Source organism: Cryptomeria japonica, chromosome 2 (genome assembly GCF_030272615.1).
Source record: "Cryptomeria japonica chromosome 2, Sugi_1.0, whole genome shotgun sequence".
Taxonomy (NCBI): Eukaryota; Viridiplantae; Streptophyta; class Pinopsida; order Cupressales; family Cupressaceae; genus Cryptomeria; species Cryptomeria japonica.
The window spans coordinates 76,501,612-76,527,534 of NC_081406.1; the positions used below are offsets into that span (position 1 = coordinate 76,501,612).

A 25,923-nucleotide genomic window follows, 5' to 3' on the forward strand; every position below is an offset into this window, starting at 1 on the left:
ATTTCTGACTAGTTTTGTGAAATACTACAAAATTCCTCCCGGGTTCTTCTAGGTTTGGCAGGGACAAACCCAGAGTTTGGGCAAGAACCTGTCCGAACCCAGGGAAAACCGAACCCGAACCAAGACCCGGAGGTTCATAAGGAAGAACCCAGCAACTTAGCCTATATATGTAAATGAAGAAGAAAGTAGTGTGAAGAATCTATGAACAATTTAAATCGGATTTAAAGAAGGAATTGGTGCAGATTCTAAAAGAGAGTAATATGGTTTATTTTGTGACAGATTTGAGAAAGGCCTTAAGGCAGATTTGTGATTAGACCTGTAGCAGACTTGAAGACAAATTTGTGATCAGATCTATAGAAGACTTGAAGGCAGATTTGTGAAGAGTTCTTCATAGCAGACTTGAGATCAATTTAAGAAGAAAAAGTATAGCATAACTTGTGAAGAATAGGATCATCCATCATCCCTCAAAAGGACGAATTTGAATGAGGGGTCAGTGCCATTAACTGAATGAGGGGTTGGTGCTTCTAGTGAGCAAGTGCTCACAAATAGAATGAGGATTGGTGCCTCTAGTGGGAAAGGTTCTTGCAAACAGAATGAGGGGTTGGTGCCTCTAGTGGGTTGATACCTATGAAATTGTAAAAGAAGTTTTCTACATATAAGGAAGCTATTTTACCGTGGTTTTCTCCCATAAGGGTTTCCACATATCATAGCAACAAAAATTGTTTCGGGAAAAAATCGGCAAACCAAAAGTATCAAAAAAAAACTGGGAAAAATCAGCAAAAAATCAAATTTAAGAAAAACATTAAAAATTGTAGAAAAAGAGACAAAAATAATTTTTTTTAAAAATAAGGGCATTTCCATAGCATAGAGATATAGAGAGCAAATAATATCGAGTTTAACCCATAAATTGTAGAAAATAATTTTTTGTTGTTTATATTCTTATTGCTGATTACATAGGCAAATATTCAGTTAACTTTTTAAGAGGACAGTCACCAAATAGTCGTCTAAGTCTAAGACCTTGAATTTTAGCTAAGTCTATGAAGTAACTGAGATCAAAACTTAACAGACAACATTCCAGCTACTGTTTGGAATTTAGTAAAAGTAGAAGCCATTTAAAGTGATCCAAGAATTTCATTTGGATTGAGGCAAAGAGTTTTGTAGGGTTAATTCAATATTTTAGAAAGCTTATCAAATTGTATTCCACAGCTGCAATGCTTTATATCATAGCAGCAAAAATCAATTTGGGAAAAAATCGGCAAACCAAAAGTATACAATTTTTTGAAAAAATGGATAAAAAATTGGATTTTTAAAAATCGTAAAAAAAATTTAGAAAGTAGACACAAACTACTTTTTTTTAAAACACTTAAGGGCATTTCAATAGCATAGAGATATAGAGAGTAAATAAAATAGAGTTTGACCCCTGAATTGTAGAAAATAGATATTGTTGTTTATATTCATATTGCTGATTACATAGGCAAATATTCAGTTAACTTTTTAAAGGAGCAGTCACCAAATAGTTGTCTAAGTCTGAGATCAAAAATTAGCTAAGTCTATGAAGTAGCTAAGATAAAAATTTATCAGACAGCAATCCAACTATTGTTAGGATTTTAGTAAAAGTGGAACCCATTTTGAAGTGATCCATGACTTTCATTGCAATTGAGGCAAGGAGTTTTCTAGGGGTAGTTCAATATTTGAGAAAGCTTATCAAATCATATTCCACAGTTGCAATGGTTTATATTCCCTGATGGCAATTGGTAAGTCTTTTATATAGGGTAGAATTCAACAAAAGGCATTTGTTTAGCTGAAGTAAAAGATTAGCAAGCCATTGGTTTTGGCAATACCTAGCTTGCAACTACTATTTTAGGTAGACAAATTTTAATGATTATGTGTTGGAGGCTGTTTTATTACAAGTATGTAAGCTTGTTTATTATTATTCATATAGCATTAAGCTTGTTTGTAAGCTTGTGCAAATCTGATAGCATTAAGATTGTTTGTTGTCATTCAAATTTATTTCGTGGAGCACCTTGGATATATTGCTCGCATAATGAATTGTATGTCTCTGTTTGAGCAAAAATTAACTATATCAATTATAAATTACAAATCATATATCTATATCTATATATATTATATATGTCTTTGGATGTTCTGTGTTGTAGTAGAAACACAACATTGGTGAGGCAGCCACGAAGGTTCAAACCTCTACTAGGCCATTGAGCTCGCAGGCTTTTTGCCTTTGCTCTGCCGTTGAGCTCATGGATTTGAACAATTGAAGTGTAGGAAATGATGACTCCCCAAAAATAGCCTCATGGGAAGAGCTCTTCTGTAAGTAGTCTCTTTGGGATCAGACCAAGCTAAAACCCTTTCCTCCATAAAAATATATATATATATTATATCTTATATTAAAAATTAAATATGTACATTATAAATTTTACATTATTTTTAATTTATAGTTTATTATTATAGCTATTAATATATAATATCATAGTTCCAAGACTCGCCTAGTCCTAGCGAGTCTTGAGCCAAGTGATCCTAGCCGAGTCTCACGGACTCGAGACTCTCCAAGACTCGATCTAGGCAAGACTCACTAGAAATTGGTTTTTTTGCCAAGTCCTACCAAGTTTTTGCCGAGTCTTGCCGATTTTTTGCCGAGTCCCGAGTCAAATCAGCTTTGCCGAGTCCAAGTCTCGTTTCTATGATATATATTCATAGTCTATAATAGTTTAAATTTTGAAACTACTTTAGAGTATTAATTATAGATTATAGGGGTTTGCTCCTTCCTTGTCAAAACACCATCTATAATAGTGCATAATAGTATTAATTTTAAAGCTAGTGTACAATATTAATTATATACTCGTTCACATCAGAATCCATTGGGAGGGGTGTGCAGCGAGCTTGAGTCATATTGAAGCCATGATTTAGAGAACATTTTCCAGATGCTTTGATACTATCTCATATTCCCCCCATGATTTAGGATGATTGAGGCCCTTTCAAATTCGGTTGATGACCGCCATTGCTCCTCCCACTCCTTTATTTAGGGATTTTCAGAGGTCGGAAAGAAAAACAAAAGGGACAAAATAACAAACTTTTTCAATGTTGATTCCACATTTGTTGAAATAATAGCTACAGTTGGATCCTTCAGGCTGACATAGCAAATTACAAATGTGTGAATGGCCTTTGGCCTTACACATTTATATATAACGATTTATAAGTTATCTTGCCTATTAAAAGGAATCGTATTTATGTTATACGAATTTGTTCCTAACTATTTGTTATTGGTTAACAAATTGCATTAAGTGGTTAATACAAAACAATTATTTCATAAACCCGCCACCCCTTGGAAAGGTCACGATGAAGGATCACACCCGACATTGTCAAGAAGACATGTCATTTGATGTATCCCACGAATGGATACAAATAGTGTGCCTTTCCTCTCACAAATATTATAGATCGAAGAGACATATATACAGATCAGGTCTTCACTACAGCAAGACACATAAGCATATCGATATTATCTTCAGTATCATGGATATTGTTCCCCATCATAAATGTGAATAGATTATATAGACTGCAATCTGGAATGTGTGAGCAGTGCGGAACATATTGTAGCAGATTGAAGTACATATGACATACTTGCAGATCAAACTATCATCTACAACACTATCATGCTGTATGCACTGTCATTCTTCAAAACATTGTGAATTCTTCAGCACTATGCACTATCGTTCTGTATGCAAGCAACTCAGGAAAGCATTGGTGGTACATCCTACAGCAGTTCAGTTTGCATCTCCTTCAGTCTAAAGTGACTGGATCCATCTATAAGCTTCAAGGATTGAAACAATTCACATTGGTCTTTGTGTCATTGTAACATCATCTTGCTATTCATATTTGATATATATATATTGGAGATATAATTTGCGTGCTCGGGAGAGACGATAACAGTATATCGTCTATGGTTGGGAGTGCAACAATAATGTGAATCGTTGCCCGTGGTTAATCGAGCACACCCTATGGTTACTGTGCATGGTCTTCTTCTTGTGTTCGTAGTATTTTAAGAAAATTCAACAACATTGACTCTAATTCCACCTTGGATCAACCCTATTTCTAAGCAATTCAGTAATTTCACGAGTTTTTCTAGGGTTTTGCGAGTTTTTACAGCTTTTGTTTTCACTTTTTTTTGCCATTTTTGGGGTTTTTAACGTGATCTAAATGCAAAAAAATCATTGAAAATTGGGTCAATGATTTTTTCATGAATCAGGATTTTTTCAAGGAATAAATCGGTTGGCTCCAAGATTCAGGAATAATCGGGTATAATTGGGATTTTTTCAGACTATTGCTTCTATGCCACGTATATATCTTGTGTTCTATTTGTGTTCATAATAGTTAGATCTCATGTGAATGATAGTATGCAATAAACATCCTTAGGATAGGTTCAGATGTAGATATTCAAAAAAACGTCTTATTAATAAGATTTCACGATTTTCTATGATCTTAGACCAAAGAGGTTAATGTACCAGGCCGTAATTATCTTCATAAAGCAGAGATGAAGGCAACGATTCTATTACATCGAAGACTTAGCATTCTAAATCTGCATCGATGCACAAACTTAAGTATCTACAACGATCCATATATAATAACAATGCAGCAAATAGATTAATAGATATGTAAATCTTTATGCTTAGATTAATACATGTTAGTGGGGTGTGATTACAGCAGCAGTTTATTGATTAAAAGGCAAAAGGACAACTTTTACAAGGCGTGGTAACCATGGAAAAGACATAATCCTAGTTTAGATCAAAGTTGTTATTAAATTGCAGGCAGTAGCATCATTATTCAGTTGTGGTATGCATGGATAAATATATATGTTCAATACGTATGCCTGGCATAGGAGGCACTATAATGCACAATTCTCTACATATTAATTTATGATAATATAATAACATGAGTAATAAATGGAATTCTAAATAGCAACAATCAATCATGGCAAGATGAGGAAGGGAATACAAGGAGGGGGAATGGCTACAGATTCCTCACTAGGCACACCACCTCCTATGAGATGGCGAAAGGCCACATGAGGCCAAGAGGGATGGAATATCTGCTCTTGGGCCTAGGGTAGTGTTGTGACCTTTTCACACATCGCCCCATCGCAAATGGGGACCCCCTCTTTTTGTTTGTTTTTTTTGCTCGTTTTCGCTTTCGTTTTTAGGGTTTTGTTAGTTAGTTAGTTGTCTGGATTTAGGGCTAAGCCTTAGGGTTTTAAATATTGCCTTTTCAAGCCAAAATCCAGTCACTTTTGAGAGCTTTTTGAGCTTCTTTTCTAGAATGCAAATTTTAAATGCAATGAATTCGCCAAAATGGTCTAATTTTCAATTGGAATGTTCATGCAGAGCTTAAACTTGTCTAAATGATGACCGTCAATATGAATTTTTGTCTGACTGAATATTTTGACCAAATTTTGACCTTTTTTTGAAGTTTGATCCTGGGCATTGGAATTGATTTGTTTTCGCCTCGTGAAGTGTTAAAATGTGAAAAATCTTGTTATTTTGGCCTGTAGGAGCAAAATCGCTCCTGTCCCTCAGTGAAGGACGGGAGCTCAATTTCAAATATCTTATTGTCCTTGCAGAGTCCAGACAAATTTTACGTTTGAAGTGATAGAGAACGACAAGATCTTTCATTTGAATATAAATTGAAGATTTTCATGAGCACAGAAATGCCTCCAGGAGGAAAATCGCCCCTGTCCCTCAGTGAAGGACCGGAGCTACAATTCAAATTTCACCTTGTCCTTGCAAGATTTTGAAAACTTAATGATTTGAGGACGTCCGAAGGAAGATACTTTGCCAAATGAATATAATTTGAGATGCAGAAAACGAAGGAAAATGACCTATATTGACTAAATCGCTCCTGTCCCTCTCCAAGGGACCAGGGCGAGGTACCTTGTAGCTCTCGTCCCTCTCCCAGGGACCAGAGCGATTTCCTCCATTTTGCAAAATCCAGACAAGGGTCAAGGCAAGTTTACGTTCAAAAACGAAGGAGAACATGAGATGAATGCATTGAATATAAATTGAAGATTTTTGGGACGTCCATACCAATGCTAAATGCCTAGTTCGCTCCTGTCCCTCAGGAAGGGACCAGAGCGATTTTTGATATAATTGCCTTTTTTGCAAAATTCCAAACAATGTCAAGGCATGGACGGATCGAGTAAAGAAGGACGAATCCGTTGAATATAAACTTAGCGCATGGCAAAGTGAGATGAAAGCCACAAGGGATAGATCGCTCCTGTCCCTCTCCAAGGGACCAGGGCGATACAATGGTGATGATGCGTCCCTCCAAAGTTCAAGGTCGTCCCTCCAAGGTTCAAGGCCGATCCAAGCCAGGACGAAGGGTGGCGAGGACATTTCAAGGCATTTCCATCAAGCGCAACGTCGCAAAGGTCATCACATGGAAGGATTTGCACTCTAAAGACCTAGGTCGCTCCTGTCCCTCTCCAAGGGACCAAAGCGATATCTACATAATGGCATAAATTTCAAAAGGCAAACAAGTTTCAAGTTACCAAGAGGGTCGAAAGGACATCATTCCACGCAATGAAGATAATTGCAAGTTGGTACAAACAAAAACAAGCATGTTATGATGAACTTCGCTCCTGTCCCTCAGGAAGGGACTAGAGCGATATTGATATATTAGATTAATCCATGCAAGATTTACGTAAAGACAAAGATACACAAGGTTACATATGCTCCAGGACATCGTTTGAAGACAATTTGCAAGAGTTTTTAACGTCCAAACATTGCTAATCAAGGTAAAAGTCTCCCATCGCTCCTGTCCTTTGGACAAGGACCAAGGCGATCCTATCAAAACACTCACGTTCCTTCAAAGATCAAGGCGAAATGAGGATAGGAAATGCGAAGGACGACATTTGGAGGACATTGCAGAGAGGATCGAAGTTTAAAAGTCGCCAAGATCAAGGAGAAATAATGGATCGCTCCTGTCCCTCTCCAAGGGACAAGGGCGATGGTCCCTTTAATGCATCCAAACACATAATGAAAGCCAATGGAAATAAGCGCAAAGGACACGAGCAATGATATTTCGAAGGTCAAAGATACAAGGTGAATGTGAAAACATGGAGATCGCTCCTGTCCCTCTCCAAGGGACCAGGGCGATAATGGTCATGGGATGCACTTGCTCGCACAAGGAAGAAATTCAAGTTCGAAGGACCACCAGATGATCGATTTGGGACGTAGAAATGAAGAGGTTGAATGTTGAAAACGCAAGAATCATGCCAAAGATGGTGAATCGCTCCTGTCCCTCTCCAAGGGACCAGAGCGATGAGGTACGTCCCTCTATTTACATATTTTTTGGCACCAAATTAAAACAATTCGAATTTTCTTTAAATGCTAAATCAATTTAAAAAATTGAAAATCCATTTTTTATTGGCATTTATTATGGCGTAAACATTTATTAATTATTTTTGCCTTATTTAAAAATCGAAATTTACAATTTAAAAACGCAAGGCATTAATAGTTAATTATTTAATTAATAAAAAATCGATTTGAGCGCTCATATATGGAGGTCGGCCTTGTTATGTCATTGCAAATCATTTAAAAAATGGTTTTATTTTTATTAAGTCGGCCTAAGGGGTAAAGGATGCAAGCGCTATATAAGAGGGGTAAAAGTTATCATTTCTACATCATTATTTTACCTTCCTTTATGCGAGTTGACAAGGGGCGAATATAGTGCGAGTTTCATTTATCCAAGGTGGCGAAGACACTCCAAAGGTGGTGCGAATTACATTGAAGACCAAGGGTGGCACGCTTAGACATTCCAAAGGTGGTGCGACTTCAAACCAAAGATGGCGTAGACATTCCCAAGGTGGTGTGAGGCGTGCGAGGTGTGCTTAAAGAGGTGCGAATTGCATTGAAGACCACACCAAGAGCGAATTTGAAGATCCATCCAAGACCACGCCTAAGGCGAATTTGCTAAGGACTTGGTGATTTATTTGTGCAAAATTGAAGATCACATTCTCTCCAGAGGTGGCGAAATCAAATTTGAGGGGATCATATTGAAGATTATCTTTATACCTCAATTTTGCCTAGGCAAATTTTGTTTTTGCATTCTAGAGTTAGCTCTCTATCGAGGTATGGCGATTTAATTATTATTGTTTTATTCCTTCATCGTCATATTTCAAATTTTGAATTTTGAATCTCTTAGCTCAATCGTTGTATTTTAGGAAATGATAACTCTAGGGACTTATCATGAGGTTTCCTAAAATCTATCTCTCTTATCTACGTTATTTATTGCAAAATCTATTTCTTATAATGAAATGTTGTGTAGGTATGGCAACCCCAAAGGCGGGAGCATCCACCAGTCGCTCCGCTCTCATGAAAGAAGATCAGAAGACTGAAGAAGTGGAGACCAAGATCGTGTCCAAGTGGAGCAACATTGGAGATACAAACTTGGGGAACTTTAGCACGAAGAAGTTCCGAGAGGTCCCTTACATCGGCAAGCCATCACCTGTCGCCCGGAGAATAATAGAAAGTGGCATCATTAAGGCGGCCGGTTTTCCTCCAGCCATTCAGTGTCACGAGTTGATGATCGAGTGTGCCCGTCATTACAATCCACAGTCCAGGACAATTGTGTCCAATGAGGGAAACATTTTGGCGTACCTTTCAGAGGAGGCCATAAGTGAAGCCTTCCATCTTCCAGAGCACAGGGACATGATATACAAGAGCATTGAAGGAGCCAGATCAGTGTACGATGATGATCCAGATGCTTGTCTAAGCATAATCAACAAGGACTGGCTACTCAAGAGTCGTCCCCGTCTGAACAAAGTACCGAACACACCACACAGGATCGATTTCCAAGAGGAGTACAGAGATTTGATCACCATGCTCAACAGAGTTACAGGAGCACCTCATGCCTTCTATTTTGAGAAATGGATGTTTTACTTCATCCAGGTGATTGTTCAAGGAAAGGGTACAATACATTGGGCTAGGATAATTAGCCATTGCTTAGACGTACAGTTGAGAAGACTCAGGGCTACTAAGTCCTTCCACATGAGTTCATATGTCATCTATGCCTTAATCAGGAGCGTTGAGTACGCAGGACTACCTCACAGAGGAGTGATTGGAAGAGGACCCGGCGAGGTCAGAGTTTGTGAATCCTATACCCACTTGCATCATCCACCAGGGAAGAACTACAAGTTAATCAATGATACTTTCACGATGAACATCACAAGGACGTTGCAAGGAGGGATTCACAACAGATTATCTCAGGATGCCCAGGAGTTAATCAAGAGGTACGGTGCTTGGTTCATTCAGTTTCCCAAGTTCACTTACATTAGAGTGTATGGATGTCCTTTACCTCCATACATGTTGCCGAGATACCCGACAGACAGGATTGTGTTACTTGAAGTAACAAGGCAGTTGGCAGCATATGTGAAGGCATTCAGACACAGACATCAGAATGGAGTTCAGGTACCTATTATTTTGGGTAATTCAGTTGAGGTATGTCCCAATGTCTCAGCCATGGATGATGCAGAGAGGGAGTTAGCCTTGTATCCTTTTTCATCTTTTGCTTGGAGGAATAGTTTTGATCCTCATGGACATTTAGAGGAGACAGTCGGTAGAAGATTTAGACATGAGTACCAGATTGAAGATTTTATGATGAATCTCCTAGATGATCTCGAAGTGAAACGTAAGATACATTCTAGATTGCCTTTGGATTTCATCAGGAAATGTAAGATTTACAGAGTAGCCGACCAAGCTCAGGACAACGGCAGACACATCCAATCTTCATATGATAGAGAGAGCAAAACAATAAGTTTGAATTGGAATGAGCCCGAAGCCGTGGATTTAGATGAATTGATGGCACCAGTCTTGTCTTGTACTCGCAGATGGGTAGACATTCAACATCAGAAGTTGAGAGAACAAGGCATAGCCATGTCTTTTACTTTGGAAGAAAAGCCAGCCGAAGGTGGAGCCAGTGTTAGTGAAGGCAATCCTAATCCTAGGAATTCAGGTGAAGGTAACCTTCGATGTGCCAGTGAGGGCAATCTCCATTCGAGAGGTTCAAAGAGAAAGGAAAGATCAGAAAAGAAAGAGCCTTCCAAGAAAAAGCAAGGTGCTAACAAAGATCAAACACCAGGTACTTCTTCCAGGCCAGAGGATAGAACAGTTCGAGTGGAAGAATCCATGGAATCGATGGTACAGAATGACAGACAGGAAGAAGAACAGGCACAGCATGTTTCATCCGATGGATCTCTCCAAGACTATGATTTAGATAATGATAATGAAGTAACATCTCCTCCCAGACAAGAAGAAATAGTACATAAAGAGATTCAAGTTCAAGAGACAAGATCAAATATCCCAGATTGGTTGAAGGAAAGATTGACTAAGGTGATCGTAATTGAGGACGAGGACAGTGCAATCGATCTAGAGAGCCTTGTTGGACGTTCACATATGACAACAGAGAAGAAGAAGGCTACAAGGATGTCCAAGATGATTCGAGATGAGACTGGATCTAGAAAACTGCAGATAGCTACACCGGCAGCAGACAAATATGAGGGTGAGATCCTAGCAGAGGACTATCATATACAGACTATTGAGTTAGGACCATCTACAGGAGAGCAGACTTTAGATGATGCCACCGACACATTTGAGGCATTGAAGGATAAATTTAGAGAAGAAGTAGAAAAGAATAGAAAGCTTGAGAAAGAGGTCGGTGCATGGAGGACATATTTCAGTCACATCAATGAACCTTTGGGACGTCAGGATCCAGTTAGATCACCATTGCAGGCATTGCCCCTTCAATCAATCAATGAAGCAGAAAGATTCAGGAATATGGTCCAGCGTACATGTAATTGGATGGATAGATCTCACACGGTGGCCATTGAGTTTATTACAAGGATGTCGAAGATCACCCACCAGGCTATCCAAGTTCTTGAGATAATCCACAGATTGATGGCAACAGTAGCTGCATTTGCCCATACCAAGGACGTTGTCATTCCTGTCTTGAAAGTTATAAGACATACATCCAGAAGAATTTTAGCACAAGAGAAGATCTTGGAAGGTGATTCTCACAGTTTGTTTCAGTGGTCAACCTTACTCCATATAAAGAGTGTTCTCTTTGAGGATATCAGTGTTAGATGTGGTCAAGTTGAGGAGGTGATCAATCCGATCCAGGACAGAGTATTTGAGGTACTTCGTACCATTCTTGGCAGAAGGATCGAGGTCGAGACAGATGTGGATTTACAAGAGTTTGAGGATAGAATCAAGATCATCTTTCGCAAGGACGCAGATGTTACAGATGAGCAGTATGATCAGATGTATGCTACCATGCTCCTGATTGATAGAACAAAGGATCTTGAACCTACTTGGGACACAGCTCTTCTAGATGCATTTGATCAGGTTATCCACTTAGAAGAGAGTATCAAGAATCTTCCCGAGATTCCAAGCACAGAAATCGAAGGAATCGTGACAAAATTCATTGCATATGCTAAGAAAGAGAATTGGAAAGGGAATAAGATTCTAGATGAAAGGTTGTTACAGATGACATGACATCTTATTTCTCATTGGTTGATACCTCCTAGATTTTTGTGCCAAATTTAATATTTGGCTATGTATTTAATATTGTTCAGTAAAAAGGAGGTCATTTGTAACAAACCCTAATTAGGGTTTAGGTGTCATGATCTTGTCCGTTGATTTACTTTCAATCTGGACCTTTCATTGTAATTGGGGATGCTATTTATACCCCCATTTTTCATTTCATTTATAATAGAATAGTCAATAGAAAAAATAGAGAATAGAGTTGAGAGATTAAGAGTTGTAAGCAATTTTTATTTTATAGCAAGATTGAGTCTTGAAGAGAGAAGTTCAAGCAATTGTTGTATATGATGACTTGGAAATTAATAAAATATTGAAGTTATGGTGTTTTGTTGCAAGTTTCTTGAGTTATCTTCATGGTTGTTGGATGTACTTGAATCACGCTCAATCAAAGTAGTTTGTTAATTTGAAAGACTAAGTGTGAGATTTGATATTTGGTAGGATTCGCAATCCAAACCACTAGCTTCCTGCTGATTGTAAGAACGCCTTGCGTGGTCGACTGGAAAATGTTTTGAGTCCTTAACCTTCAAGCATTTTCGCATCTAGGAGATGTACTTTCGTAGTAGTGTCCTCGGTCTGTGATGCATTGAATACCATTATTACCTTAGAAGATCGCACTAATTTCAATTGAGTTGTTATCTTATGGCAAAATTGAAATTGGTTGAGTCTTGCCAAATCTCATTCATGCTAAGTCGTTCATAGGGCTAGATTAGACTTCCTTAAACCCTGTCCTTTTTTCATTTTTTTTTGAAAGTACCTTTAGATTAGTAAAACCTTCGAACTGTTGAATCCGTAAGAAGCCTTGAAGGAAACAGCAAATCACATCATACCACTAAAAAAGCTTGTCCACACGTGGAGACCCCACTAAAAGAACCTTGGAGTCCACCTAACTGATCCTTTTTGCAGATCTTCAGCAGTTAGAGACTATTTTCTCAAGAGAGGATAAGATGCCTAATGGTATTTTATTCTGTGTATGATTGTGTACAAAATACACGTCAACAGGTAGAGGATTGCTTCGGGCACCCTATACTACAAGGAGGGGGAATTGTTATGAGGTCCTCTTCTAATCACACTAACTCATGGTGGGTGATTGATAGTCCCATGAGGCCAAGGGGGTGCAAGGTGTGCCCCGCCCTTGGATTTAGAAGGGAAGGATACTCCAGGCACCCTATTGTATTTTCGCCTCAAACCCCTACCATAGTTGACCCTTGGATTAAGGAACTTCAATCATAGGAGGAGAATAAGGGTGGCAAGCAAAGGGGGAATGGCTATAGGATTCCTCACTAGGTACACCCCCTCATATGGATGGCAAGGGCCACGTGAGGAAAACAAGAATGGTATATCTGCTCTTGGGCCTAGAGTAGAGGATCGTATTTAGTCACCCTATCATGCCTCCTATCCTAACTCCCCTATGATTGAACTCTATTAATGAACGAGATATATCATATGACTAAAATAATGTTCCTAACTCTAATTGGGCCTCAACCAAAATCTCCCTTGTTCAACAATCTAAATTAGTAAATGATATCTCTAACTCTATTTCATTTGTTGCTTTACTTGGAATTGTGATTTTAGGGAAAAACTAGGGCATTTACACAAGGGGACAATACAAATTAGGCCTAAGGGATTCAGCATGCAGCATCATTTATACTTCCAAGAACATACACTCAACAAACTCAAAAAAACATAGTTGTGTAATAAGTGTTGAGATTTGCAGGCACAAATATTGTGAAAAAGTGAACCATATTGCTCTCACAGATAACACTACAATATGTAAATATTTTTTATACTTAAATGGGGCCTTTACAATGAATTATGCAAACGCTTATAAAGTATTGCATTACCGTACAACTTCATCAAACTTCCCATCCTTACAATTAACACAAAAACAATAATAGTAATGGCCTAATAGCTAACAAAATTAAAAACCACTAAGGTGACTTTATTACAAAATGTAGGCCTCATTTTTCGACATCCCCTCTTAAATTTTGCAATACAAAAAGTAAACAACATGCTGACCAATTATAACCTCATATTCTTTAGAAGTTTCTCTTTGAAAATAATTTTTGGAATAAATATAACTCTACCAAGTTGCCTTGTAACCCTCATAAAAGTGTAGCTCCCAAGTTAAATTCTCAAGTTCTTGGATTCCACCTCCCCAAACTCGCAAATCACAAATCTTCCAACTTATTGGACAACCACCCATACTGAACTATATCCTCAATGCTCCATCAAATTGTCTCATGATCCTTGTAATGGTATAACTCCCAAGATCCACAAATACCCAAACTATCTAGGTAGCAATCCATGCTGAGTTTCATCTACACTAAATCTCTTTCCTATCTTCAAACAGAGGGCCTCTTAAAATAAGGAATCGTCACCACTATTGACATATGTTGAGCTTGCAATAATAGCATCTAACGAATCCTCAACAAAGGCTACATCAATTAGTCTTTGAGCTTTCCTCTAAGAACATCATTGGTGTAAATTCTACAACTCTAGGTTGTGTGATCTCTTTTCTTGCGATAACAGCATTAGATCTCTCTTTTGTGTTCATCTGATCTTCTATAATCAATTCATGAGTATAATGTACTCTCATGTTGAGAGTCACCTTTTGTATCTCCTGCAATTGTTCTTTTTTCTTCAGCTAAGAAAAGAAAATTCTACCTCCCCAAACTCCCAAATCACAAATCTTCCAAATTACTCGACAACCATCTACATCAAGTTACAACCATAGGCTCCATCAAATTGTTGCATGACTCTTGTAAGGGTACAATTCCCAAGATCCATAAACTCCCAAACTATCTAGGCAGCCATCCATGTTGAGTTTCATCTATACTAAATCTCTTCCTATCTTCAAAAACAGTGCTTGTTAAAGTAAGTAGTCAATCACCACTATTATCATGCTTTAAATTTTCAATAATAGCATTCCATGGGTCCTCAACAAAGGCTTTTTAACTTCATTTTATTTCTCTTTGGCCTTTCTTTAAGAACATCACTGGCCCGAATTCTACAATTTCAAGTGTTGTGACCTCTTTTCTTGCACTAATAACAACCAATCTTCATTTTCTCTCATTTGATCTCTTATAATTATTTCATGAATATAATATACTTTCATATTGAGAATCGCCTTTTGTATTTTCTGCTGTTCTTCTCTTTTCTATAGCTAAAAAAGCTGAAATCATATCTTTGAGTTTGAGAATATACCTAAGAATAAAAATGACATTCTTATATTTAGAAGCCAGATTGTTTAACAAAATGGCTTTAATATCCTAAGCATTTACTGAAGCCTTGACATCTGTTGTCTAATGAAAGAAATCAAATTGCTTATGTGGCTTGAGATAGCAATTCCGTTATCCATTTTGAATCTAAATAGCTGAAGCTTTACGGAAAACATTGCATTCACTGTTTTTGCTTTAAAATAACTTATTCAAATTATGATTATCCTAAATTTTCTTGGATGATTTCTCCAGATCTACATGATATAATTCAAAAACAGAAAACGCAAGATCAATAATAGCTTTGACTTTTCAATATCTATTGTCTCAATCCAATAACCTATTTGCATCTGTTGGTAGTTCCTCATTCTATTCACTATTTCCCATAAGTTCTTGTTCATCAATTGCATCTAAATTTTTACTTTTCAAATGTGAAGGTTGAGGTCAGAATATTTGTCTAATGAAATCTCCATTTAAAAAAAAAAAAACTCATAAATTATACTAACACTATAATGTCCCCTACCTGATTAACATAATTAAATTATTAATCTATTTCGATATATTAAAATTGATTGAGAGATTAATCATGAAGCCAGTCATTGATACTCTTCAATTTATTAGTTATTAACTAGTGCTTATTTATTCTCATCATTAGATGATTAATTTCATTATTCATAGTTCTTAATATAGATATCAGACCCTGCTACTACTTCAAATTTAAGAGAGAAGGGTCTATGTATGTTACCAAACCACTTAGAGACTAAATACAATAGGTTCCCTCAAAGTTTACAGATCCAAGCCCTTACCTATCTTGGGTCTATACCCTCAAGACTTATGGGTCGCTGATCCCCATCCTATCTTGGGACTTAACCTATTGCTTGGATTTAGACTACCCCTCTTTGGAACATCTCATTCCCATCTTCTTAAATACTGACAATAATAACATGATTTAAACAATAAGTATACTAATTTCTTATATATTATGAATATATATGAAATTAAGTATGACTGTCATACATATTGCAGTCCATATTAATATTACTATTAATTATACATAAGAACATTATTGGGCTTCATATATTAAGCATACTTATTAAACACATTTCCATGCATACCACCAAGAACAAGGATGTTACTGCCTATAACTTAATAACAGTTCTGATCTGATCTGATCAATGGTGCTGTCACTGAAGGCTTTTGATTCCTTTTCCTTTATATCTCTCAATGTGATGGAGAGGTCACACCTCTTAATCACGTATGCCCTTTGGCAAGAGACACACCCTTTCACCATTAGCACCCTTTGAAGGAGTGTAACTCTTCATTATTTCTGCCCTTTGAAAGGGACACAACCTTTCACGATCTGATCTGCACTTCTTATTTAAATCAGATCTGCATTTCTGATTTCCAAATTATCCCCCTCTCAAATGAGGTTCTCCTCCCTTTTATATCTCATTGTTGAGAGAGTCACAACCTTTCCTTCGATATCTTTTGACCATTCATTAAGTTAATTAAATTTTTTATATTATAATTAAATTTTTAATATTTTAATTTCATTATTATTATTTATTATAAAATTCTATTTCAAACTGGGGACATTACAAACACATACCACAAAGTAACCCAACAAAATAAAAAATCAAACCCTTACACAATTCCAATAACTACTTATATCTCCCTAATGTCTTCAAACTTCAGACCTCACCATTCATTAACTAACTTGATGATTATATAGAAGCTTTACATGTTTCAATATGAAGTTCGAAAAAAATTAATCATACCCTGAATACTGCTGCTGCCTTTTTTCTTAATATATTTGAATTGTTGAATGTTTTCTTATTGATAATTTTGCAGCACTCGCCTTTTTTACCATCAACACCCAAACATATTTGAAACTTGAAAGTTTCAGTATGTGCCATAGTTCCATAGGGTTTGGGGACGTTTCCTCAGGGGACAGGGGGACGTGTTTCGGGGATGGAGTACTTGGGGCTTAAGTTTGGAAACGCCAGGGGACAGCGGGGGAGCGGTGCTGACATAATACATATAATACTTGAAAAATTAGTTTTAAATATACATATAATTGTATAAGGAATAAGCTAGGTTACCGGGTTCGCCTCTGGGGCCCCCTGGTACGGGTCCTAGTTCGACCGGGTCCGTGGTACGGGTCCAGTTCGAACTGGGTTCAACCAGGGTTCGAAAAACACAGAGGTGGTTCGACCCTGGTCGAACCCGTGCGGACCCAGGTCGAACCTGAGTGGCTGGGCGGCCCGTAAAGTCCAAAAATATGGCAAATTTTTTTTTTTTTTAATTCCGCCTTCTAAAAAGTGAAAGTTATAACCTAAAAGTGACTCCTAAAACATTTTATTCACTCATTTCACCTCATTCGTGTTGCAAACAAAAGTTTTATGAGAGCAGGTTGAAGAAAGGGTGAACAAAATTTGGCTTCCAAGATCAAAGAGGAGGAGTTGAAGACTGATTTTTTAAGCTTCAACAAGTGTTGCAGCATCATTTCCATATATTTTCAAGCTTCCATTGGCTGCAAGAGGTAGGTTTTTAAACATTTTTTTCCAACTATTTTTGTTTCACAAATTGTCAAACATGAAACTTGAATTTTTTTTCATTATTTAGTTTTTGTTTTTGAATATGTTTAAATTATTTCTTGCCATAGGAACTAGAACGGCATCTACGTCTTCCTCCATTGGCAATGAACAAATAATTGCAAAACAAAGAAATGATCCAAATTCTCCCTTATGGAAATATGTGGACATTATAAAACAACTTCCGGGAGGTGGGGGATTCCGTTGGAAATGCCATGGATGTGATATTGAACGTAATAGTTCATATTATCGGGTGGTAGGCCATTTGTGTGGAATAGAAGGAAGAGGCATCAAAAAATGCCTTGGAAAAAATGGTAAACCTATACCAGATGAGACAGTGATGAAATATATTAGGGAGCATGAGGCGGCAAAAGAGAGGGAAGCCCGTAGATTGAACCAAACCACATCAAAGAAAACAAAGGGAATGCAAGACCCTTCTAATCCCAATATTGTAGTAGAAGACCACCCCTTCTTTGCCACAAATGAACCTCAAAGTGAACCACCCTTGACACGTAAAAGAACAAAGGGGCCTTTAGAAACCGCATTCCAAAATGAGAGTAGAGACAATGCTGACGAAGATATAGTAAGGTGCATTTATGCAAATGGGTTGTCATTCAATGTTGTTCGCTCCCCATATTGGAAGCAAATGATAAAAAGTGTTAATGAGGCTCCAAGAGGGTATAAGGGCCCCGGTTATGAGAAGGTACGTGGAACATTATTGGAGAAAGAGGTGAAGAGGGTTGAAGATGCATTGAAACCCATAAGGGATTCACAGGTTGAGACAGGTGTAACAATTGTTTCAGATGGGTGGAAAGATGCTAAAAATCGTCCCTTGATCAATGTCATAGCGGTGTTCCCTAAAGGGGCAATGTTTTTGAGAGCTGTGGATTGTGAGGGCCAAATAAAAGATGGCCAATTTATTGCAGAAATTCTCATCTCTACCATTGAGTTTGTGGGACCCCGCAATGTTGTCCAAGTCATAATGGACAATGCAAAAAATTGTAGAACTGCTGGTTTGTTGGTTGAGCAACGCTATGATCACATCTTTTGGACACCTTGTGCGGTACATTCACTCAATCTTATGCTACAAAGGATTGGGCAAAAAATAAAATGGATCAGAGATGTCCATGCAGAGGCTGAGGAAATCCAGATGTTCATCACAAACCACCACATGTCTCAAGGGATTTTTAGAACCTATTCGAATTTGGAGCTATTGAAGGTAAGTGAAATAGTAATTTAATTTTACATTTTCTGATTTTTTTAAATTTTCAATGTTCATAATATCATTGTGTAAGCTATACTGTGTATTCTTCTTTAAAGTTTGACTTTATTTTTTAATCATTTGGCATTAATTTGTGTTATAGGTTGCTGAGACCCGTTTTGCATCAAACACAATCGTCTTAAGACGACTTGTGAAAGTTAGAGTAGCAGTATGCAATATGGTGATCAGCACCAATTGGACTGTATGGAAGCAGAGTAGCACTGAGAGGGCAGAAAAAGTTAGGGATAGAATATTGAATGAGAAATGGTGGGATCTTGTTACATATCTCTAAGTATCACTGAGCCCATCATGAGCATGATTCGCTATCAGACATGGATAGGCCTTGCATAGGTGAGATTTATGATGGCATTGACTCAATGCTTGAAAAAATAAAGGTCACTATAAATGAAAAAGAGAATGATCCCCAGGAGAAATTCTTCAAAGAACTGGAAGTAATTATTGTAGAAAGGTGGAATAAGATGACCACTCCTTTGCACCTTCTTGCCTATGCCTTGACACCTAAGTACTATAGCAATCAGTTTCTTGATAAACTAGGAAGGATTCCACCATGGAGAGATCTAGAAGTATCTGATGGGTACAAGGCAGCATTTCTTAGACTATATCCCGATGATGATTTGCGAGATGTTGTTACAAATGAGTTCATAGAATTCGCAAATGGTAATGGTCTAAGTGTTGATGCACTTCATCATAGATCCAAGAAGGATGCTCATAGCTGGTGGTACTTCCATGGCACATGCTTCCAACACCTACAACCCCTCACTATAAAAGTTTTATCACAAGTAAGTTTAATTAATTAAAATTTTAAATTTACAAGTTTTAGTTTATTTATGGTTTACTTTGTCTTCATAGGTTGCTAGTAATTTTATTTTTATTAATGTATAACTTTAATTGTTTACTTTGTGTTCATAGGTTGCTAGTTCATCTGCTTCAGAAAGAAATTTTTGCACATACTCTTTCATCCACTCAGTAAAGCGCAATAGGCTGCTATCAAAAAGAGCGGAGAATTTAGTATATGTGCATTCCAACCTACGTCTTCCTTCACACAAACAACGTGACTACACACAAGGGGAAACGAAGATGTGGGATATAGAGCCAGAGCATACTGATTTGGATGCTCCTGCTTCTCAGCTTCTTGCATTGACACCTGATGACTCGGAAATTGAGCCAACTTATAGTGCAAGTGCAAGTGCAAGTGGCATTGGCTCATCTAATGTCAATGTCAATGAGGAGGAGGAGGAGGGGGAGGAGGAGGAGGATGAATTAGATGATCCATTTGATGATTAAACTTTAAGTTTATATTGTTGAAAGTTGAAACAATGATACTTGAATATTTTGTCATTTCGATATTAAACTTGATGTATATGATGCTATTATGGTATGATCATGATGCTATGATTACAAGTTTATGTTTGTTTTGTTGTTTATATGATGCTATGTGACATGCAAATTTTAATTCATGCTTATAGGCTTCACAAATATCAAAATATATATATATATATATATATATATATATAAAATTTACATGTTTTTGTACTAACGAACCCAAACAAACCCAAACCCCTTTTCAAAATTTTGCCGTACCAGCGTACCAGGTTCTTCGAACCCGAACCGGTGCTCGAACCCGAACCGGTAACTTAGGGAATAAGTAAACACATTGCAATGATTGCAATGAACTTTGAACAATATGTTATAAGATGAAACTAGAAAGATTGTGTTGGAGCATCTTAAAAGGATCTAACCCTAAAGATGGTAAAAGCTCTAATTAACTTACCCCTATCATTTCAGCTCAAGGTATAGAAATAATAGCATTATTTCAATTTTGTCATCATGAAAAACATCTTTATATGTGTAATGACCACTCTAGATGATCTTTTACTTTTTAACAAGCATAAGAACCATGCAAACTAAAACAATGCTTATCTGTCCTATTAAGTATTGATAATGATTACAAGCTCATATAATTGTTGGTACAGGGCAGCGCATTGAAATGACACTTTCTAGATTGCCCAAATTGCATGAAACTAGCATCCAATAGAAAACAATAAAGGAAAATACCTTGGAAAGGCAGCTGAAATAAACACTATAGGTAGGGAGCACACATTTTGATTTAAATTACTGTATACAACAATGCAGGTCTGATACAATTGGAAAAAATGTTGTAGGTCTGAACCATCACCATTTTAGGTCCAACAAGCCCTTAAAGCCTCCTAAAACTCACTCTATGCAACCATGTTCGCCCCCAAACAATGCCAACAGCCTAAGATAGACTCAACCATACCAATCAATCTTAAAAAATTGCAAGTCAGTTTGCAAGTCCCCTCCAAGGTTGAGGGATATCTGGGAGTCTCGGGGACGTTTGGGAGTCCCCTTTGGCATTTCTAAAACAAGAAACTTCTGAGGAACGTCCTCCTAGTGAGGAAACATCTCGGAGACAGTGAGGAAACTTGGTGGCAGTGGAGGGACGTTCTCTAAGCGTCCTTGCGTCTCAGGGACATTCCCATCTCGGAAACGCCTGCATTTTCAGGGGGGACGCATCCCTGTGGAACACTGGTATGTGCTCTAATATATGAATATATAGAGCTCCTGGCTACCAAATAATCAGATATTATGTCGCTGCACCGTGGCTGATGAGAGAAGTGGATGTAGGCAAACAAATTTCAGCCCTATGGCTGGCAATGAGGGCATTGAATCAAATCAGATGAAAGGCACCTGATATCTCCTCACGCCAAAAACAAAAAGTAGCAAATATAAGACAGAGAAAGATCAGAAATGGCCACGCAGCATACTAAATGGCTTTTACTGTTGGCTACAAACGCACCTTGCAGCAGCTGGAAGCAATTATAAAAAATTATAAAAGATATTATGTCACTGCACCATGGCAGATGAGTGAAATGGATGTATGCAAACAAATTTTAGCCTTGGCAGTTGGCAACGACCACAGGGAATCAAATCAACTTAGATGTGAAATCGGAAAAAAGATGTTACCTAAAGAAGAATGGGCAGATTGAAGGTGTTGTTATTGCACTAAAGAAACGTGGAGCCGGAATGGCATTACATCATGGAGTGTTCGGCTTACGAGGATATTTGGATCAATTACATTGAGAAACTAAACGTTAAAACCTTGAGTAATATGTATGAAGAAGAAAAGATAACGAGAGTCACAGATTTCCAGATCAAGACACACAGTAGAAGATCCAAGATACAGAGGGAAAAAAAGATTAAGTAGGCGTGGTGTCGCCCGACTTTTTTGTTTGGACATTTTGTGCTAATCTGTTTTGCTGGCTATCTATAGATCTTATATAGATTGTTTGGTCTCATGAACGTGATTAAAAACACTCATTCATTCAGATGAAAGGCACCTGATGTCTACTTATGTAAAAACAAAAAGTAGCATCATATATAAGACGAAAAAAAAGATTACAAATTACCACACGGCATACTAAACGGCTTTTGCTATTGAATACAAAGTTACAAACACACCTTACAACAGCTGGAAGCTATTAAAAAAATTAAACAGAAAAAGATATTATGTCGCAGCACCATGGCCGATGATCAAAATGGATGTATGAAACAATTTCAGCCCTGGCAGCTGGCGATGATGACAGTGAATCAAATCAGATGAAAGGCACCTGATATCTCTTTACAAAAAGCAGCAAATATAAGACAAAAAAAGATCAGAAATCACACGCAGCATAATAAACGCCTTTTCCTGTTTACTGCAAATGCACTTTATAGCGGTTAGAAGCTATAGAAAAAAAAAGAAAGATTGGCAGTATATGCCCTGACTCTGAAAACAAGAACTTTTACGCTGGATTCTCCTCGCGACTACTGAAAAATGAAATCCGACATGATATTGTTCGATTTTGCCAGCAACTGTTTTGTGAAATGACATCTGAATCCTTGTGCTCGTGATGGATCTGAATTGTTCTGTTTGCTCTAGTCGGTAACTTTGCTCCACATAACACCTTCTCCTATTTGGCGTTCCAAAAAAAGGCTTCCTCTCACAAATTCTTCCAACAGCACAAGAACATAAATTGCTCTGATACTATGTTGAAAATTGCAGGCATGAGGTTCTCAATCATATTGTTCTGTATAAATAATATTTAACTCTCAACAATAAACACAAAGATAATATTACGGACTTCATAAGTACCTATGTTAACACTACGCGCTCCTATACTTCTCCAAGCTTCTCTACAATAAACTAACTCCCAATATCTAACACAAAAATAATAATATTTCGAAGCAAATACGCTCAGCAAACTCAAAAATCGAAAACGCTCAGCAAACTCAAAAAATACAATTGTCACAAGTAAACCTAAATGTAATAATTTATCTTACCTGACAAAAATTTGAAATCCATAGGACCATACATACTCTTAACCCTTTCCCAATGTAGTAGCACCTATAACGTTTTTCTCAGCAATCACAGTTAAGCACTGTCCATGGGACCATTTTGTTGAACTATTCCAGACATGAACTATCCATTCCAAAACTTTAACATAACCCAAATTCTAAAAGTTAACCGGAAAGAAACCAACTGCGAAATTGCTAACCTCGGTTACTGGGGTGAACCATCTCAATTCAAACTCTTCAGCATCATTATCTAAAGCATTTCCATTTTGATGGGTATTTTCTCTTCTTCTTAGGAAAGCAGTCTCTGAGAGATTGAACTCTGCTGCAACGGTCTGCATCCACTCTGTGTCCTTATCCTCCTCTAACAAACATACTGCAGCAGGATTCCCTCTGAATGGTTGGTCTGTAAATGCATCAATCTGGAGGGAAACAAGTATAAAAAAGAGAAAAACTTAGATACCAGAGGTTTGACTTTAAGCAGAGCAGAATGAGTTTAGTAAATACATACCACCGCGTAGCGAATCGATCCAAACCCATTTTCTGCCATGTGTCTTAGCTGATATTTGGCTGGAAAATTAATTCAGAGATGACTTGCCTAATTGAAAGCAGCTCTGTTGCGTAAGATGTAGAAACGAAAAGGGACAGCCGAGTGACATCATTGGTGACACACTATGTACAAGTTAGACCTGGAATTTGACGGCCGTTTTTTCATTTTTAGGTCGTATATGACAGGCTAATAAATTGTTGGACGGACATGGTATTTTTTTCTAAAATCATATATATGACACTTCAAATTATTAATAAATGGTAAAAAAATTATAGTAAGTAATACATATTATATAGTATTATAATTTTTAATATTTATATATATTATTTTATAATGTTTATGATAAAATATACATTTATTTAGAATATTTTGAAATGATATTTTAATTTGTTTTTTTAATTGTTTCTATTTTAATTATAAACAAGATTTTTGGGTAAGAATTTAAATAATAACATAGTAAATTTAATTTTTTTTTTTGCATATATTACAAATTTATCATTGTTTTCTAAATTTTTATACTCTTTTTATCTATATAAGATATCATATTTGTGTTTTTCAAGAAATAATGTCGATATTTTAATTATCATTTTTTTAAACTAAATTGTAGACAACCACAAATAAAAACTTTAGAATTACCATTAAGTTTTATGTGAAAGAAAATAATATTTTTAATATTTTGCCTAAATTAAATTTTTTTTGACAATTAATATTTTTCTTAAAACGTCAAATGAAAGGCATTGCAATCACGAAACCATCATAAAAAATTCATATGCTAGGGAGGGGTGGTCGTCAAATTCCAGGCCTGGTACAAGTGGTTCTAATTTTTTAAGTAGGATGTCGTGGAAGGGGCGGCTACTAATGTTTCTATTGAGCACGTGGTCCTAAAAAGAAATGAAAAGAAAGATTGGGGATCAAGTTTTGTATGGATGTTTTATGTTGTTTTACTGATGGAGAGCTCGTACTCTTCAACAAGAGGTTATAAGATCACATTTTAGAGGGGGTAAGGTATGTACGTCTCATTTGTAGCATAGTTAGATGCATCTTCCAAAGAACGCGGGGTAGTCTCATCTTACTATGAGTCATCTCGAGAACTAAAATTAGATCACTCAATACTTTATGTTAGATATGGATATTCTCGTAGGTTGTGCACTATGATGAAGTTTTATTTTGTTTCGAAGAATAGGCAAGTTATATTTCCTATTCCTCCTTAGGTATAGTCCATCTAATGATCTTACACCTAAGATGATGTGTTCGAATTCTCAATTGAGCAATTAACATATTCACTTTCCCCTTATTTCCAACTCTCATGAATGACCTTTTGGCATGATGTTATGTGAGGTTAATCTCTTTGACATAGAATGTTATCTTTCAACCAATTAGTTTTGTCCACATGGTAGTCCTAAATTTTTCCATCGCATTTTTTTAATTTCCTTGTTGGTTTTTAGACACTCATATGATTGAATGTCCTATTTACTCTTTTCTTTTGGGTTCTTTTATCTATACAATCTTCCTATGACTACACTCCTTTCCCATGGTCATTTCAGACCAATGATAGTTATCCATATATTGAACCTTTTTAAATAGCTTAAAACTTCCACTTTAAGTGTTGGAATTAAGGTGTCCCAACCTTTGCAAATCTTAACATTGATTATTGCATTTATTTGTTTTTTTTGTTACTAAATTTAGTACAAATGTCTAGTCATCTAGTGGGACCCAGAAGTTGGTTGGCATCCTACTTGGCAATGACTATATCACACATACAATGCACATGTGGAGGTAAGCATCCCACTTTGAGGATCTTGACAAGTGTCGTGCTATGACAGAATGGACATGTGGCAAGAGATACATTTTGCATGGAGAAGGTGGGTGCCCAAGATGGGTTATGACAAGTTGTAAGAGAATACGCTAATAATAGTCATTTATGATATATTCTCTTATAACTGTAAGTGTTGCAAGTTATGACAACTGTAAGATGCATAAGAGCATATATCATACCTCAAAATAGTAAATTTTGGGAACCCAACTTACGAGGTTTGAATGGGGAGTCATTTGGAGATGTGCATGTGTCATTTGCATGCTTTTTGGTGGCCGAAAATAGGGCCAAATGTTTTGCACAACCTCATCTTCTTGCTTCATCTAGAAGCTTCCTTATTTATTGTATTTCTTTATAAAAGGTAGCCTTGGAGAGTATTAGTCATTTTGTTGTTTGCAAGTTAAGTGTTATGCTACCGAAATTAATCCAAATTGTGGGTTGTTAGTTGTAGACTCTTCTTGAACAAGCTAAGTGTTGATATTGTATTGTAAGAATATGTTTACTGGAATACAAAGTCTT

At 36.9% G+C, this 25,923-nt stretch overlaps 1 protein-coding gene across 1 annotated transcript in view; it reads right to left on the reverse strand.

Annotated features, from left to right (window-relative positions):
- Positions 1-23,710, reverse strand: part of LOC131070752 (uncharacterized) — a 59,948-nt gene extending 36,238 nt beyond the window's left edge. The window contains exons 1-2 of the mRNA XM_058006382.2: positions 23,553-23,710; positions 23,245-23,463 (exon numbers count right to left, since the gene is read on the reverse strand). Coding sequence (XP_057862365.2) covers positions 23,245-23,463; positions 23,553-23,591 — 258 coding nt within the window. The 5' untranslated portion in view covers positions 23,592-23,710. The remainder of the gene's footprint in view (positions 1-23,244; positions 23,464-23,552) is intronic.
- Positions 23,711-25,923: the final 2,213 nt, after the last annotated feature.